Source organism: Trachinotus anak, unplaced genomic scaffold (assembly GCF_046630095.1).
Source record: "Trachinotus anak isolate AG129_WGS33_773 ecotype Australia unplaced genomic scaffold, CSIRO_AGI_Tana_v1 ptg000009l, whole genome shotgun sequence".
In the NCBI taxonomy this organism is placed as follows: domain Eukaryota; kingdom Metazoa; phylum Chordata; class Actinopteri; order Carangiformes; family Carangidae; genus Trachinotus; species Trachinotus anak.
In genome coordinates, this window is record NW_027273860.1 from 7654016 (window position 1) to 7670126 (window position 16111).

The window sequence follows — 16111 nt, forward strand, 5'->3', positions numbered from 1 at the left end:
TATTTTCCAGCTTGGATGCTGTAATTCATTTTCATCCTTTTGTGGTGAGAAGGAGGTATTGGCGCCGGATGAGGACGCATGGAGCACAGCTCTCAGCCAGTGTGGGTAGGAGGGCACTCATGAGGAGGATCTCTGATGCTGAGGGCTATAATATCCGAGAATTCAAATCCTCACCACCACCACCATCATCATCATCATCATCATCATCATCCGAACAGGAGGAAAACTGCTTCACAATCCTCTTCCGCGCAGGCTCCTCCTCACCTCCCCCTGCCTCAAACTTGGAGGACAGGCGGTGCCAGGTGGACTGCGGCGCCGCACTTCGTCAGCATGAACCGGTGAAGGGGTAAAAAAAAAAAAAAATGCGCTTCAGCTTTAGACGCATCCTCTGTCCAAGCCGAGAGGTTTTGCCGTGTGTTTTTGCTTCTGAAGAAATGGTGTAATGGTCGTCAATAATACTCCAAAATCGGGAGCAGCAGCGCCTCTGGACAAGCACATGGATTCGCTGGAATATCCGATGTTACAAGTAAGATGATTTCATTTGAACGACACCGATGTTTTCGCCTCACAGGCTGTATTTGTTCACCAAAGTTTGGACCTGAAGAAACACAAGCCCTCAACCTGTCCGCTTCTCCGCTGCTATTGGCCGCAAATTTCTCACAATAAGTTTTTAATCCGGGAGGACATCGTCTCCCCACTTCAGATTTTAATAAGAAAATCAATGATGGCTGTTGTGTTTGAACCCTATGGTTTGAACGCTGGTCTAAGTCAGGTTGAAGCCACCGTCAATTGTTTTATCTTTTACAAATTTAAGTTTTGGCTGCTGGTGAAATTTCTCAATACTTTTTCGCCTGCATTTCCAAATGGCACTGGAGAACCACTTTGTGTAAGATGAGTGGTGGAAGATACACTTGCATGTACTTAACTTAAATAAGAAAGTAAAGTTTTCAATTCAAATTCAAACATTAGGCATTACGTATTATATATTCAGCAACTGATCTGATGCTTTTAATGAACAATCCTAATCTGCAAAGTAACTGTACTTGTCACATGTGGTGTTTCCTTCTGAAATGTAATGGAGTTGAGGTAAATCAAGTACTTAAAAATTGTACTTTAGTAAAATACTTGAGTAAATGTTGTTACTTTACACTTTTGTTTTATCCCCTTGTACAAGATGTTCAGCAGTCCTCAGGTAAAATATTGTGGGGTGGATTATACATTGTCTTTCTCATCCAATAAAACAGCCTTCATTTGTTCAAGTTGTATACTGCTTTTTCTATTCGGGTTATTGAGGTTAAACCAACCTCATCCTGTTCCTCCGGACTCTCTCTGGGCAGCGCAAACTGTTCTAAGTGATCGGCTCCTCAGAAACAGAATAGCTCTCCTTCTCTTTTTATGTGCATGATTAAAATGTCCTTGGGGGAATGGGATGGATGAAAGGGATGTTTGAAATGAATTTCTGTTTTTCAGTTTCTACTAGCCACACATATATGAGCACTTGAGCTGAGTGCATTACTGTTCCAGCCCCTCATCATATCGGCTTGCATAATAGAGACCACCCACATAAGTGCCATCATTTTATGACACCTGTCATAATCGTACACTTCAAATAAAACACTGAAAGCTATACTTAACTAACTGAACAAACAGTGAGGCTCTATTTTTACAAGGATAGGCTAAAGGATATGTCTTAAAACAGTATTCTGAAATGCTTACGTGTACTTTGAAACTGTTTTTGAAGAGTGTTATTTCTCTCCTTACGAGATCGCATTGTAAGGGATGGTGGACAAAATCTGCTTTCCTCTCGCCCAAAATGAGCATTTAAAAGTTTATCTTAAGCTTATATTAGGCTTCAACACTTGGACAAATTAAACTGTACCTATCTTAGTTACAGTCATTTCAGACTTAAACTTCTTGTGTTACCAAATCATCACTGCAGCTCGGGAAGACAATGCTGTCTGGAGAAACACAAAGAGGGAAGTTTAAACCAGAAAGACATTGGAAATAGGGCTGAAATAGTAGATTCATTTATTAATGCAATGCCTTTGCTTAGTGATAAACAGCTTGAGGGCTGCAACCACCAATTATTAGGCTACTCATAACATTTGATGAATACTTTTGTTGATTACTCCATTAATCTTTGGGTCTACAAGATGTCAGGAAATAGTAAAAATGCCAGAATTGTTTTAAGAGAGGCTTAAAAAGATGTGAACCTCTTCTTCAACAATGTCACTATTTCCTTTTTTGCTCTCTGAAGTCTCAAGGCAGAGGAGCTCGAAGAAAAGGTCGATTTAAAGGTTCGGATGGCAGCACCTCCTCTGACACCACCACCAACAGCCTTGTCCGCCAGGTAAGGGTGACAGTTCACTTTTCCACTTGGGACCTTTGTTGCATGTCCTTCCCATTTCTCTCTCCCTCATTAAAATTATAATTAAGATTAAAAAATAAACTTTTTTTGGCATCATTTTACCAAAGCAAATGGTGCCACAGTCTATTTCCCATACTTTAAGGTAATACCTAGGGACAAAATTCTGTGTGCACTAAGATGATGTATCTGATCATATTGTGCACCTACAGGGATATCATGAGGAGTGGTTAAATTTCCTGATCACAGTTCCTTCATTCAGGAATGTAACACTTGTATGTGTGCCTGAATATGTAAATCCCTGACAGTAAATGCAAACTGGCATAAGAGCCTGGCTTCAGTAATCATCATCCATCAGGGATGAGATGTGCATTGCCGTGAAAGCTCTCTGTAAACACTGGTGGGTACAGTATGTTAAGTGGAGGCCTCTCCCCTGAGCTGCATCCTCAGTGCTGTGAGAGCAGCGACACAGTGGCCTGTTATAAAGCAGATCCAGCGAGGTACACACTAAACGTGTCTGGTCTTTGTTGAGTGGACCTGTAAGGGACAGGATGGGCTGGGTTAAAGATGCGCGCCGCTGCCTAAATGTTTCTGCCTTTTTTGGAGGAGGCACACATCTCCTCGCCTTTGGCACGGCAGCGGCAGAGCAATGCAAAGCTGGAGGAGATCAGAGCAAACCAGAACCTCCCGGCTTGCTGCTTCATCTCAAGAGCACAGAGAACTTCTGAATGAGCTGCTATCATCAATGTTACAGCTCAGTTGGAGCTGCTTAGTGAAAAATTGCCTGATTTTTACCACCACTCTTGGGAGTTCATGCCCATTCCCACAGTCCGCCCCAAATGAGGAGTTCCCCTCCAGTCTGAGTCATCACAGATAAACTCAATTAGGCTGAGAGTGACTGTTTATAATGTTTATCTGCAATGTACCACATCCTACAGAATTGAGAGGCAATTCAAGTAAGAGGCAGTAGCGGGATATGGATAGGGCAGAGGAGTGATGTGTTTCAGGGTCAGTGAGTCCTTAGCATGCAGAGCAGAAATATCCTCCTTTAGATATTTGCCGCAAGAGGGCCCCAGAAATAGCAGACCTTCCAGTAACTTCTCTGTTTGGATAATAATGTAAATACTGTTTTTCAACTGTGTTATCATAACAGCAGTTTTAATCTGACCTTATTTTCTTCTCACTTGTGCTCAATCATACTGCCTGTGATTATTTTCACTTTTCACCGAAGAATGAGGGCGTAGTATTTAAGTCGCTAAACTAACACCATCCGGGGAAGGTATGCAGCCGACCTCTGTGTGGTTATCTCGCCGCCGATTCATCAATCTGTCATCTTCAATCTTTGTTTTATCATTTCTCTCTTCGCCGTCTGCATTCAAAGCTGCTGCTAAAAATATTTACATGACTGGATTTAAGATTTTGAAATGATCTCTTGTGTATTTTCTTTTGCTCTACCTCCTGTCTGACCTGTTGTTTTTGTGCCTCATCGCCCTTTCGTTCCCGTAGGCATCTCAAGAACATCTCAAGCCCGGCAAGGTCACAGTTTGATCGATCCATTTCAGCTCTGAGCGTCATAAGCATGACTTCCCAGTAACTGCATATAAACAGCTACTAAAAGACAGAGTTACTCATGCTCCAACAGATAGAGAGGCCAGAGGGCAGACAGCGAGTAGGTTGAGAGAGAAAGGATGAGAGACGTTCCCTGTGGTCATGGCCCTCTGCCCAGTGGGAGTATGGAGGAGGCTGGGAAGGGTGGAGGTCCAGGCCAGACCAGGCTGCTCAGGCGTGGGAGTAGCAAGGTCAGCGTTTAACTGGAGCTCAGATCTCCATTGAGAAGGAAGGAGGGCAGAACTGTCAGAGATTTGTTAGACAGCCTCTACATCAGGTAGATGGTTTATTTTTATTTATGTGGAGGTGGTCTAGTTCTGCAGTGTAAGCAAAGATGGCAGCTCATTGTGTATTTTATGTCGCAGTGTCCATCTGTTTGTGCACGTTGAAGGGTTACAATGCTGATGAGTAGTATAAACATAGATAACGATCATGTTTTCTACATCATTGCTCCAGCACCCTGAATGAACTTCCTTTTATAGTCCAGACATTTAGGTGAACTCAATTCCCATGAGGATGATGACGGTCAATATGTGTGTTTGTGCACCTCATGCTTAGTGAAAGGAATAGTTCAACATTTGGGGGGAAATACACTCGTGAAATACATTCAGGTCAAGCTTTCAAAACTTTCAGTGGTACAGTTTTTGGGGAAATATGTTTATTCCATGTTGTGTTTGACAAGAAGATCAATACCACTCTCATGTTTGTACCATAAATATCAAGCCACGGCCAGCAGCTGGTGGCTATTTGCCCCAGTTTCAATCCTTTAAGCTAAGACAATTGGCTACTAGAGTGATATCAATCTCCTCATCTGTCTTTTGGCAAGAAAATATTCCAAAAACCAAAATATATTACAGTCATCTTTCAGTGTGCACAATCAGTGTTTTCTTTTTTGGGTTAAACTCACCAAATAGAGTCTAGAGTTCTATATTTTCTAATTACACTGGAAACTCAAAACTACCCATAGGTGTAAACATGAGTGACTATCCACTGGCACTGTGTTTAGATTGTCTGTTTCAGTCTAATGCATCCTGGGAAACGATCCAGTCCCCCATGACCCTGAATAATAATAAACTTTCTTTATATAGCACTTCTCTAAAAACAGAGTTAACAAAGTGCTTTACAGAGAGTGAGAAACAAGACTCAGAATAAAAAAACAGGATTAAAGGGAGGAAGGTTTGTTTGAAAGCAAGTGTATAAAAGTTTGTTCTAAGTAGTGAATTAAAAAAAGACAATGACATTGTAAACTCAAGTTCCCCTGTCAGGCTGTTCCAAAAAGTGGAAGCTCTGAAGAAGAATGTCTGATCGTCTTTTGTCTTTGTAGTTCGAGGCTTAGAAACAGTCTGATGAGCTCCTCCTGAGTGTGTCAGTTTCCCCTGTGGAGATATTAGATCTAAAGATGTAGTTATAGAGACCAGGCATAGTCTTGGTTGCATGTTTGGCCCCTGGCTTTACATTTGTAGGTCTCATCCATTTTGGAACAAAAGTGACTAAAAACAACTGGAATAGGAATGGACAGGTAATAAAATAATTGAATCGATTCCGTATTAAAGCACCAGCTACAAAAATATTTCAGGGGCTCAGGGGAAGATAACGTGAGCTGACTTGTACTGGAAACAATGAGGATCTGAACTACATAAGTTCAAACTGCAGTTTGCGTAACTCACAGAGCATTATGTCATAATTAACCTCTTGCTACTTACCACAGTCATTATGTTTATGTAAATGGTTGCGTCAGGCTTCCCACTCCCACTCTGTATCACACGCCTCCTTCTGTCCATTTCACCTCTATCTCTATAGAGCAGTGTCTTTTCATGTCTCACTTCAGCAGCTTTTCCATGTCATGTTATTGCCGTTGGACCCTCTCTGTCTGCTGTGTCTGTACATTCAGGCTGGAGAAAAGGATTTGGTGATGAAAGGCTGTCTGACAGGGTGTGGTGAGGGCAGGAAGCCCCTTCACTGCCTCCCTGATTGTGGGCATTTTTCCTTTTCATCATCCTTTAGATTATTTTTTCTCTACTTAATGGAGAGAAGGGGTGACGTAAAGACCTCGTAAGTGACTCTCGTAACTCAGACTTCTTATTTAGCATTTACCAGTGACATACAGCATTGTAATGGTATTGGTATGAAGTAGCTTCCACTGGAAATCTTTGAGTGGTGAAGTGTAACATTAACCCTGCAGACCTTTGCCTGAACTTTACGCAACATATGTCATAGTTTTCCCATAGCAGATATTTCTGCGGAACCACATGTAGTTTCTGGCAGCAAACCACAATAATGATATCTTTGGTTAGATACTGTACTTATGTGAAAATGTGAACTCAAGAAAGGCAGCTCTAAACCACAGAAGCTGCACAGTCAGCCGTCTGAGTGGCTCCAGACTGCCATCTAGTGGCACACATAAATACATGCACATGGTTACGATACCAGTGGGGCAGAATCAGGCTGAAATGGCTGTACCTGGTCACATAATATTTTTTTTGTAATCATGATGACAGATCTGCACCTTTCAACTATTGTCCCCGACATTTGATACTAAAGCCACATGGCAAATTTGAGTGACAAACAAAAAAAAGCACATACAGGGTATACAGGGTGAACTAAAGGCTTTGGTAGAAGAAACTTCAGCAGAGTCTGTCTTGCATTTACAGTGGCCTGAATCCAAATTTCTCCACAACACTCGCCACATCCTGCTGTGTTATAGCAAAGGCATAATTAATTTGGCACTGTGTTGATGCACTACCACCCGAGTGGACAAGGTCATTGCTTTCTGCTACTATTATAGGTTATCAAAGCCTTCCATTTTAATAATATCCATAAATAAATACTGTATCACGCATCATGTTAGAGGAAGGATGCAGCCTGTTAACATTGTTCTTGTCCTTTTCTAAAGATATTTCAATATATTATATAAGAGGAAAAAAAACTTTTTTAGTGCTTGTAACTCATATTTAAGTAGCGGCTAAAGTGAGTATGTAAGCTATGCCTGCCAAGAAATTCACAAGTGCTGCTTGGACTTTTATGCAGTTACCTTTGTTGTTGTGACCATAAATAGGGCTGCAAAATGCTGAAAATGTATTATTTCAAGTCCAAGGTGATGTCTTCGAAATATTTGTTTTGTCTGACCAACAGACCCACAACCAAAAATAGTTTACTGTCACATATGACAAAGAAATTCAGGCAGTCGTCACAGGTGAGAGGCTAGAACTAGTTAATGTTTGACGCTTTTGCTTGATAAATTACTTGGAAAAACGATTCATCAAGTACTTAACTAATTGTTTTAGCTATATTCATAAACCTTGTAGGCTTTTTCCATAAACAGCACAACACATCATAAACTTTTTTTGTGTTTTAATCATAAGACTGATTCATTTAATTAGCTCCGCGTTGTGCCTTTAAAACTTGCCCTTGTCTTCAGGTGTCTGCTGCCTCTGTGATTGATTGAGATCTTCATGTGGTGATGGAGACCTGGGGGGAGAATAGATAGTCTTTCTCTGCTGTATTATTTACATGCTTACTGTGAGTTTCTAGCTACCTTTGTGTAATGGTATTGCGTACATGCTTACGTATACAAGAGCAAGAATTAATGTAGTTCCTGGCGTAAATAACCTCAGGTATGGCTTTGAAGGTGCATCCAGAGACATATATAAAGAGCCCAAATTAAACAAGCAGTATTTTAGTGTGCTGACATGTTCCCCTGCAGTATTATTCATGGCGTCAGCAGCAGCTGAGGGATGATTACTTCTCAAAGGGGGACAGGCCCTGACAGATTAACTGATAGATAGGATTCCCCTCTCACTGTAAGGTGCACAGCTCTCTGTTTATAATGATGGCTTTCCATCACAGCAGACACATGTCAGCCTGTGATATATTGGCAGTAAACTAAGAAGCTTCAGCGCAGATGAAAGATGTTGCCAGGTTTATGTTGGGCTGTCTGTCAGAGACAGGCAGGAGATGTATAGATACTCAGTCTATCACTGATGAGCACAAAGCTTTACAAGAGAATACACACCATCTGCACAGGGTTGTTTATGTCCAGAAGTATTGCATATTTACCAAAACAGTGTTATGATCCATAGACTTTATGCGTAACACTGCCATATGGTGTGAGGATGGAGAAATTTAAAAGAGGAGCTACTATTTAGAAAATAAAGGCAAAAAATGAGAAAGGAAATTATGTTACCTGGTATATTAGAGTTTAAACATAACATATATTCAAGGATGCTGTTCAACTTTGACTGATTTTACACAAACAGTGCTGCACAACATTGTCCTGCAGGTAATTTCAAGTTTCTGTAACATTTTATCAAATTCAAATCCAGTATTGAATCTATTTAGGTTTGTCTTTCAAAATTTGAAAGGTAAAGTTTGATATTTCCAGAAGTAGGTTTATTCACTTTCTTACTTAAGGGGAAGCAGCCAGCCTTAATCCGTCCAAAGGTAACAGAATCCACCTATCAGCACCTCTAAAGCTCACTATCTAGCACATTATATCTTCCTCATTTAATCTTTCCAAAAACCAAGAGGTTTAAGAGGTGCTTGCTCAAATATTTTAGTATTAAAATGCAAGTTGGATTGCAAAACCCAGTATGATAAATGGTAATACTGGATAGTTTATTTCTATAAGCAGAGCCAGCTTGGTGGATACAATGAGTATCAATTCTGATTTGTAGAAACCAAAAGTTTGTCTGACAGCAGAAATCATGTTGTTGTTTTCATGTTGTTATTTTCCTGGTGACATACTGCAGTCACTGTGTGGCTCCATGGACAGAGCGACAACACTGATAGAGTGTGTGTTGCTGCTGATGAGACAAGCTGCCCTTTTCTTTATGGAACAAGATTTAGACTCTTCTACATCAGTGGCAGCTTTGAAAGAAAGAGCACAGTGTACATGAGGCTGAGTGACAATAAAGGAGGGAGGAAAAAGGACCATAGATAAGTGCTTATATGTGGAAATCAGATGTACACATGCCTTTTTAAAATAAATGGTAAATCTTTTAGCACTGACATCATAATCATCTTAGTATCTCAACAGTCATCAAATACCCTATAGCTTGGTTTGATTGAAATCAATAATGTGTGTTTACTGTTCTGCATCTTCAATAACTCCTATCATAAATCCTTGTAATTACAAGGGAAGTTTGCTATTAATATTCATAAAACTTGTCATCTAAAAACAGTCATAACATTCCATCATCATTCACAAATGTTTTAAATTGTTTCATTAACAGCAAGTATTGCAAAGAAAGATATTTCAAAGCCAAAGGGCGTTGTAAAGTCATTGAAATTCATCACTTAACTGCCCTTGCAAAAACACACCCACAGTCACGCTGTGTATATGAATATTACCTCTGCAACGCTCCACTGTATGTGCATCTTTGAACACTGAGACACAGGCAGGAATATGGGCATTTCTGGCTGACACAGCAGTTACGACGCAGCGGTGAGGCTGCACGTCAGTCTGGGCTCAATCACCTGAACGCAGTGGGGAAGGGTGAGTCTGGTGAAGAGGTGTGTGACGGGAGGGAGGAGAGAAACAATCACACCAGCCCTGCGTTCACACTCGGCACTCTGGCATGACCGAACTGTGCAAGAGACTTCCCTCTGCACCACAGGCAGAGTTGTGCTGCTGCTCCGCTCTCTGCACGAGACACACACTCTCTGTGACATGAAAGCACAGTGCAGTTTCTTCAGCAACCAGTAGCTTTGTCAGCCTCTGTCTTAACCACGCACACAGAGATATAGTATGAAGGTTAATGCAATGCAAATGAGGAGTGGATCACGACACGGTAAGAAATAAAAGAAAAGAAAGAAGGAGAGGCAAAAAAAGGGGGAGGCACAAAGTCAGGAAGAAAGCCAGAGTGTGTGTATTAAGCTTTTAAAGCAGGCTGATCCTTGGATGAAAGGAGAGAGAAGAGGTGGGGAGTATAGAGGCGGTGTCTTCCATTAGGAAGCAAGGGACAGCGGTCAATAAAGGACACTCAGAGCTCCACCTCCTCCCCATGCCGAGAAGGAACTTATGTGTGATGATGAGTGCGTCTAAATCCACCAGCAGCTGAACCAGTGTGCCAGCCTGCAACTGTACATCTCTACCACAGCACAGCAGCACTGCAGAGGATTTGGCAGCCCAGAGGATCAGGCGGAGTGGATACAGATTTGGGGTAGGGGTAAACACCCAATTCAGACTTGCACCTTGCTGTCAGCTTGCAGCCACTCTGCTGCAACAGTCTCAAGATGGGTAGAAGATGAGGAGGAGGAGGGGATATCACAACCTGACTTTTTGAATCCTGAGAGTCACTGAGTCAGGGGTGGGTGGGCTGGTGGGGAAACGCCAGTCCTCTGCTCCCTCTGCTCACTCGTCCACCAAGGGTCTCCTGCGTCCTCGTCCTCACCTCTGCGTCTTCTGGTGGCCCGCACCCCGTGGGCCAAGTGCACAGGCATGGACCGAGGCTGAGCGGATGCTGCTGCCTGACAGGGAGTCTGTGAGACGGCCGTCTGCTCCTCCCCGCCCTGGTCCCCTTCATGCCGTGCTGTGGGCTGGGCCATCGCCGGAGAGCACAGCTTCCATATGTGAGTTCGCTGATTTATCACAGGGGTCAGAGTACAGAGAGTGTGTGTGAGCAAGATTAGGAGAGGCTGATGAAGCCAAGTCGCCGGCATGTGTAGACTAATGTGCTTTATGATGATTGTTTCATGATGGGTTGAACTGTATGAATAATTCAGACATAATTTCTTTCTTCTGTTTGGACAACTTTGCTGAAAATATCAGTGTTGCTTCAAAGCACTAGACTGAACGGTCAGTGGACGCCTGCCAGCTCGGTGTTGATCACTGTTCCCTGCTAGATCTCTATCCTGAACCAGTCCTGAATGCTGCAGGATTTAGCTGAAATATTCAGTTGCACTGGCCTGACGGTTTTCTGCAGAGCTCTGTTCTCGCCATGCATGCAGACGCAATGAATCTTTTATTTCATATTTATTCCAGGCTTTGGACACAGAGCTGCGGTTGTAATATTTTTGAATGCTTGGGTTCACACTGCAGGCACACACTCGGCTGACAGCTTGACTTTATTGGGCTTTGCTGGTTTATTTCATGTGTCATTTTTGTGCTAGTGTCTGTCAGATGCTATGTATCATAGAATAAGTTAACTGTGGCTGCTCAGAGGAAAATGAGGTTGTTTTTCTGCTAACAGGTATGACTTCTGGCGTGGGAAATTTGATGATGTATGCATTTTTCCCCCATATTGTGCTTTACATCCCCAATTCTGTCGTTCAGCTGGTTGGTTTCGATAGACTCTTATGAATTGCTCAATTGAAGAGAGATGTTCTGCTTTCTAGACTCTTGCTAACACTGTTCTCCTGCGGAGCAGTGCAAAAATTAAGGGTGTTTTTCCCGTCAGCCACACACTGCTCCAGTACTGCAGATAAAGATGATCCTCTCTAATTGAGTTTTGCCACTAGATGGCCATGTAACACTTTTTCTCTCACTCACACACACATGCATTCACACATAAAAGCATAAACACACAATTTCCATGCAGAGAGAAACACAACGCCCCCAACATTCAGAAATTAAGTTTTCATGAGGTGTAATTTTTTTCCTGAAATGAGTTATGAAGTCATTCCCAGATCCCAGACAGAAGCTCATTGGTCGTTTGGACAAACTGTTCAGAGCTCAATGAGACACAGCAGCCTGAGATTGACTAAAAGTGATATGTCACTATGGAAAAGTACGTTTATGTAATAGTGTGAGGGTCTCCTTATCTCATGCGACAATATAACTGTATCATACTGGTCAAATTGTATTGGCATATTTGCAGGCACCACATTTTTCAAGCAAAAAAAGACATTTGCTGATTCTAGTTTCCTAATGATGGGGATTTGCTGCTTTGTCTTATCTGCTGTGATAGTAAACTGAATATCTTTTGGATATGTTGTCTGTTGCACAGACAAAACAAGATATTTGAAAAAGCCATTTTGTGCTTTTGGAAATTGTGATGGTCATTTCTCACCATTTTTGACATTGCTTGCAAACTTGATGAAGGGATGAATGAAAGGATCCAGGAACTTTTTATAACTTTTCCTTAACGCTGCAGAATAGGCATTTTTTGCCTTGCCGGAGGTATCCCACTGAATGCCACTGTAGTTTGATTATGGGGATAACATGGTGCATACTCAAAGACAGTATTTCTTGGGAGACATTTGCAGTATAACACTCATTTTTACACATTAAAAATTACTGGTAGGTGAATGAGAAAAAGGAGATAAAAACCTGCCAACTGTCTCACCTTAACACACCTGGCTAGTCGTGGGAAGCTGGACTGCTTATCGCGTTAAGAAAACTGCTGGATGCAGGCCCTAGATTACAAAATCAGAAAGGTGTGGGGTGAGGGGTTCAGATGCTGTTGGACCCTCCGCACTTTGATTAAAGCATACTGACACCTTTGCATATTTGCCAGTTGCTGATGACCACCTGGAAAAGACATCATGATTACGTCTTATTTGCCAGCTTTAGGAGTTAATAAGGATCGTCTGAAGGCTCCATTAAACAGCTGCTGGGCAATCGATGGATTCTGTGATACTGAGGGCTGCAAGTAATATACCAGTTGTGTCCTCCAAATTCATCCAAGAGAAGGCTGCTCCTCGTTGGAAAAGCCTTTGAAATGGGACCAAGACTTGTGGGTCCATTATGACGTATTGTGTCTAGAAATGTGGACTTTGAAGTATCCAGCTTCTGAACTGGAACAAAAACTTTATCCCATATATTGTAGAGAAGGAAAAAATACTCGTGGTCTTGTGCAGGCTACTGCACAGTGTTTGGTTACACAATCTGGTTTTGTGTGACACGCGCTGCAGTAGGCTGGATCAACATTGACTGTACAACCGAGTAAGCTTTAATTTAACTGATGAGTGGATTAGTGCAGAACCAGCTGTTGATACTCCACACTGGACTGTCTAAGCCCCATGTGTAAGGTGTTTGCATGAAAACAAACCATTCATTGAGATGGAGTATCATTGGCAACATGTGTTTGTGTTTAATGAGCGTGCACAAACTAAGCATGCTGAAATTAATATAATGATTCAGTTACGACCACAGATTTTGGCTGGCAAATGACAGTCCAGTATCTTGCCGGTGCTGACCTTGAGAGGACCCCAGCTGCCGTGACACGCCACTCTTTCTATGACACTCCTCTCACATGTTTCCAATATGGAGCACCAAACCGCCGTTTTACGTCTGAAATGGGGCGGAACACAATTCCGCTCTGGATGGAATGTGGAGCACGGAGACCCGGCCGGATGGGACTCCGTCTGACAGGCTGAGTAGCCAGTCCCAGACACTCCTCACGGAAACTCAGCTAATTGAAGACAGCAGGCCCCACTCCATTCCCCCCTTTGTTTTCTGGGCTTTCCTGCTTGCTATGATGGAGCAGCAGCAGCAGCCAGGACTGTCTGTGAGCTCACAGTCAGTTAAATAACACATCAGAGACCCAATGAAATACACAGAAATGCTTCTATTATCTGTAATTTTTTGCAAATGGCAAATAAATATGTGATTTTATGATCAGCTAATTGTCAGTGGCATGAAAAGCATTTAGCTCTGCGCACTCCTTAAACATCTAAGTAAATTTAGGCTACAATAAAAATTTTTAGACAGTGTAATGTTTACCATTTTCACTGTTTTATTTCAGTGTGTTTATTTCAGTTTATTAGCTCTAAACACAAAATACAGCTAAAGGCTGATGGAGATGCCATTTGTTGAAAAGTTAAGGTATCATCAAAAGTACTGCAGTTCTTCCTGAGGAGATCAATGTCTGTGCTGAATGTCATGGCAATTCATCAACAGTTATGAAGACATTTATGTCTCAACCACACATGTTAACCTCATGGTGGCGCTAAAGGAAAAAATTAAGAGATCACTAAAAGTACTAGGATTCATCCTTTTGAGACCATGAATATCTATAGGCACACGAAATTTTGTACCAAGCCATTCAGGAGATGTCATGATATTTCGCATGATGCTGAAGTGACCACATAAGGAATGAGAGATGGCAAATTACACAAACTATTACACAAAAGGCTGTAATTTTCCTAGATAATACTGAGCTTTGTGTGCTAGTGGTGAGCTCATCTCCCATGACAAAAGTGTGACCTGGAATTCCCAGTTTTCCAGGCCTTGGGATGCACGCCCAGGGAGGGGTGTCGGGCCAGCACAGCAGACTGGAGCAGGGTTTCCTTGGCAGCAGTCATGCGTTCTTTCACGTTTCCAGAGAATATGAAAATGTCCGGAAACTGAGCAGCTAATTGCCCACAGAGGCCCTTAGGAATGTCTCAGATTTAGTTAGATTTTTACTGCTTTTACATAATCTATCACCTCACTGTGGGACTGGAAAGTGTGATATATATCTGTGGAGGGATATGTAGACTATAGCTCCGCTCCAGCCTGGAAACACTGATGTCAGCGACACTGTGTGCACTGACCCTGGTTCAGTTACAACTGGGCTGCAGCAGACTGAGTTTTAAAACTCTCACTGGTCTGGAGATGGTGAAGTCATGGGGGAGAAAAATGCAGCTCACTCCATACAAAATATGCATTATTACAGGGAAGGTGATGGATGAGGGTATTTCATTATTTAATGTCACACAACAGTAAATTTGTATATCACTATGGATTGGCATCTCTTTTTTTCCCACTTATCTTGTGTTTGTGTCAGCTGTCCAATAAAGGGAAAATGCAAAGACAGAAAAAATGTAGTAGAGGCAGAAAAAGCCTTATTGAATTGGTTTTATCAGCCCATAATGTGTAATCCTGTAGTCTTTGAAATCAGAGCTGTATATCACCTAAATGTTCCCTGAAGACTTTCCAAAACCTGAGGTAAAGATTCGCTGTTATAAAATACGTGTGTAACTATGCAGCTACACTGTCAGTAAATATATAATGTGAAATATTTTGGAGTATGCGGTTTTACAACCTGCTGTTGAGGATCCATATGAAACAATTTGCTCCCTTTGATGAACGTAAATTTCAGCCTGTGTCTCTCTCCTCCAGAACATCAGCGGCTGCTTCCCTGCTATCAGTGGAAAGCAGCTGTGAAAGGGCCGTCACTCATTTTTGTGAGGCTTGGCATTGCTGGTACAAATTATTCAGTAATTCCCTTTACTGTATTGGCATTGTTACGTTATATTACAACACATGGCTTTAGAAAGAAATATGTCTGCAGTGTCTTCTGCTGTTGGTGGATCTTTGGTATTCATTTACTGATGTGAGACATGAGTTTTACTTTAAGTCTCACTTTGAGCCATAACTCTTCATACATACTTTCACTTATCCTCCTCCTCATCTTTATTTCCTGCTGTGTCTCTAATATACCTTGTGCTGACTGCACTTGGTATCACTTCATTCCACTAGCAACCTACAGTAGGTATAAAGTCTGCAGAGAAATGGACAATCATGCTATCATTAGTGAGATGAAGGAGCAGTGTGCTCAGACATCAGACATCCAGGGCACCCAGGCCAAACCGAGCATCACTTAAAGCAGGAGCAGATGTTCTTTGAGGCCAATTAACAGCAGAGAGATGCAGACAACCTTGCGCACCAGAGGGGGGCTGCCGGCCCATATGGATACGAGAGACAATTAATTAGAGCAACAGACGTTAAAAATGGATCAGGAGCTGTATAAAGTCTTGTTTTAAAACCTCATCTCCTAGACCCCTACATTGGGTTTCAGCTGTTGGTGTCAGTGATTGATATGGACTGGTACTCACATGCACACATGCACACACGCACACGTTTAAAAGAAAAAAAAAACTGCAACAATAGAAAGAATTATCAGATTAATTGATAATGAAAAAAAAATAATTAGTTGTACCCCTAATTAAGTTATTTGAATATTTACGTGTTAGGAATTGATCAGCAGCTGTAAATATTAGCCCAATGGGGGCCATTTGAAGTAATAATATCTTTATGTAGCACTTTTCAAAACAGTTTAATGCTAAAAAACTAAGTTAATATAAGATCAAACTGCATATGAGATCCAGAATATTGAATTTAAGAAAAGTTGTTTAAAGAGTTTTGAGTACAGTTTTATCTAAATCAGATCAAACAAAACATCCCCTTTTTTTAGTTAAGTTAGCAGCACTGGT

At 41.7% G+C, this 16111-nt stretch overlaps 1 protein-coding gene across 3 annotated transcripts in view; it reads left to right on the forward strand.

Annotated features, from left to right (window-relative positions):
- Positions 1–287: 287 nt before the first annotated feature.
- cacnb2a (calcium channel, voltage-dependent, beta 2a) overlaps positions 288–16111 on the forward strand; it is a 61345-nt gene continuing 45521 nt past the window's right edge. For 2 of the 3 annotated variants that reach the window (XM_071484963.1, XM_071484965.1), the window contains exons 1-2: positions 288–526; positions 2258–2350. In XM_071484963.1, the coding sequence (XP_071341064.1) occupies positions 443–526; positions 2258–2350 (177 nt within the window). In that variant the 5' untranslated portion in view covers positions 288–442. Of the gene's footprint in view, positions 527–2257; positions 2351–10435; positions 10544–16111 lie in introns of those variants that run through there. The other variant, XM_071484966.1, reaches the window with a different exon arrangement.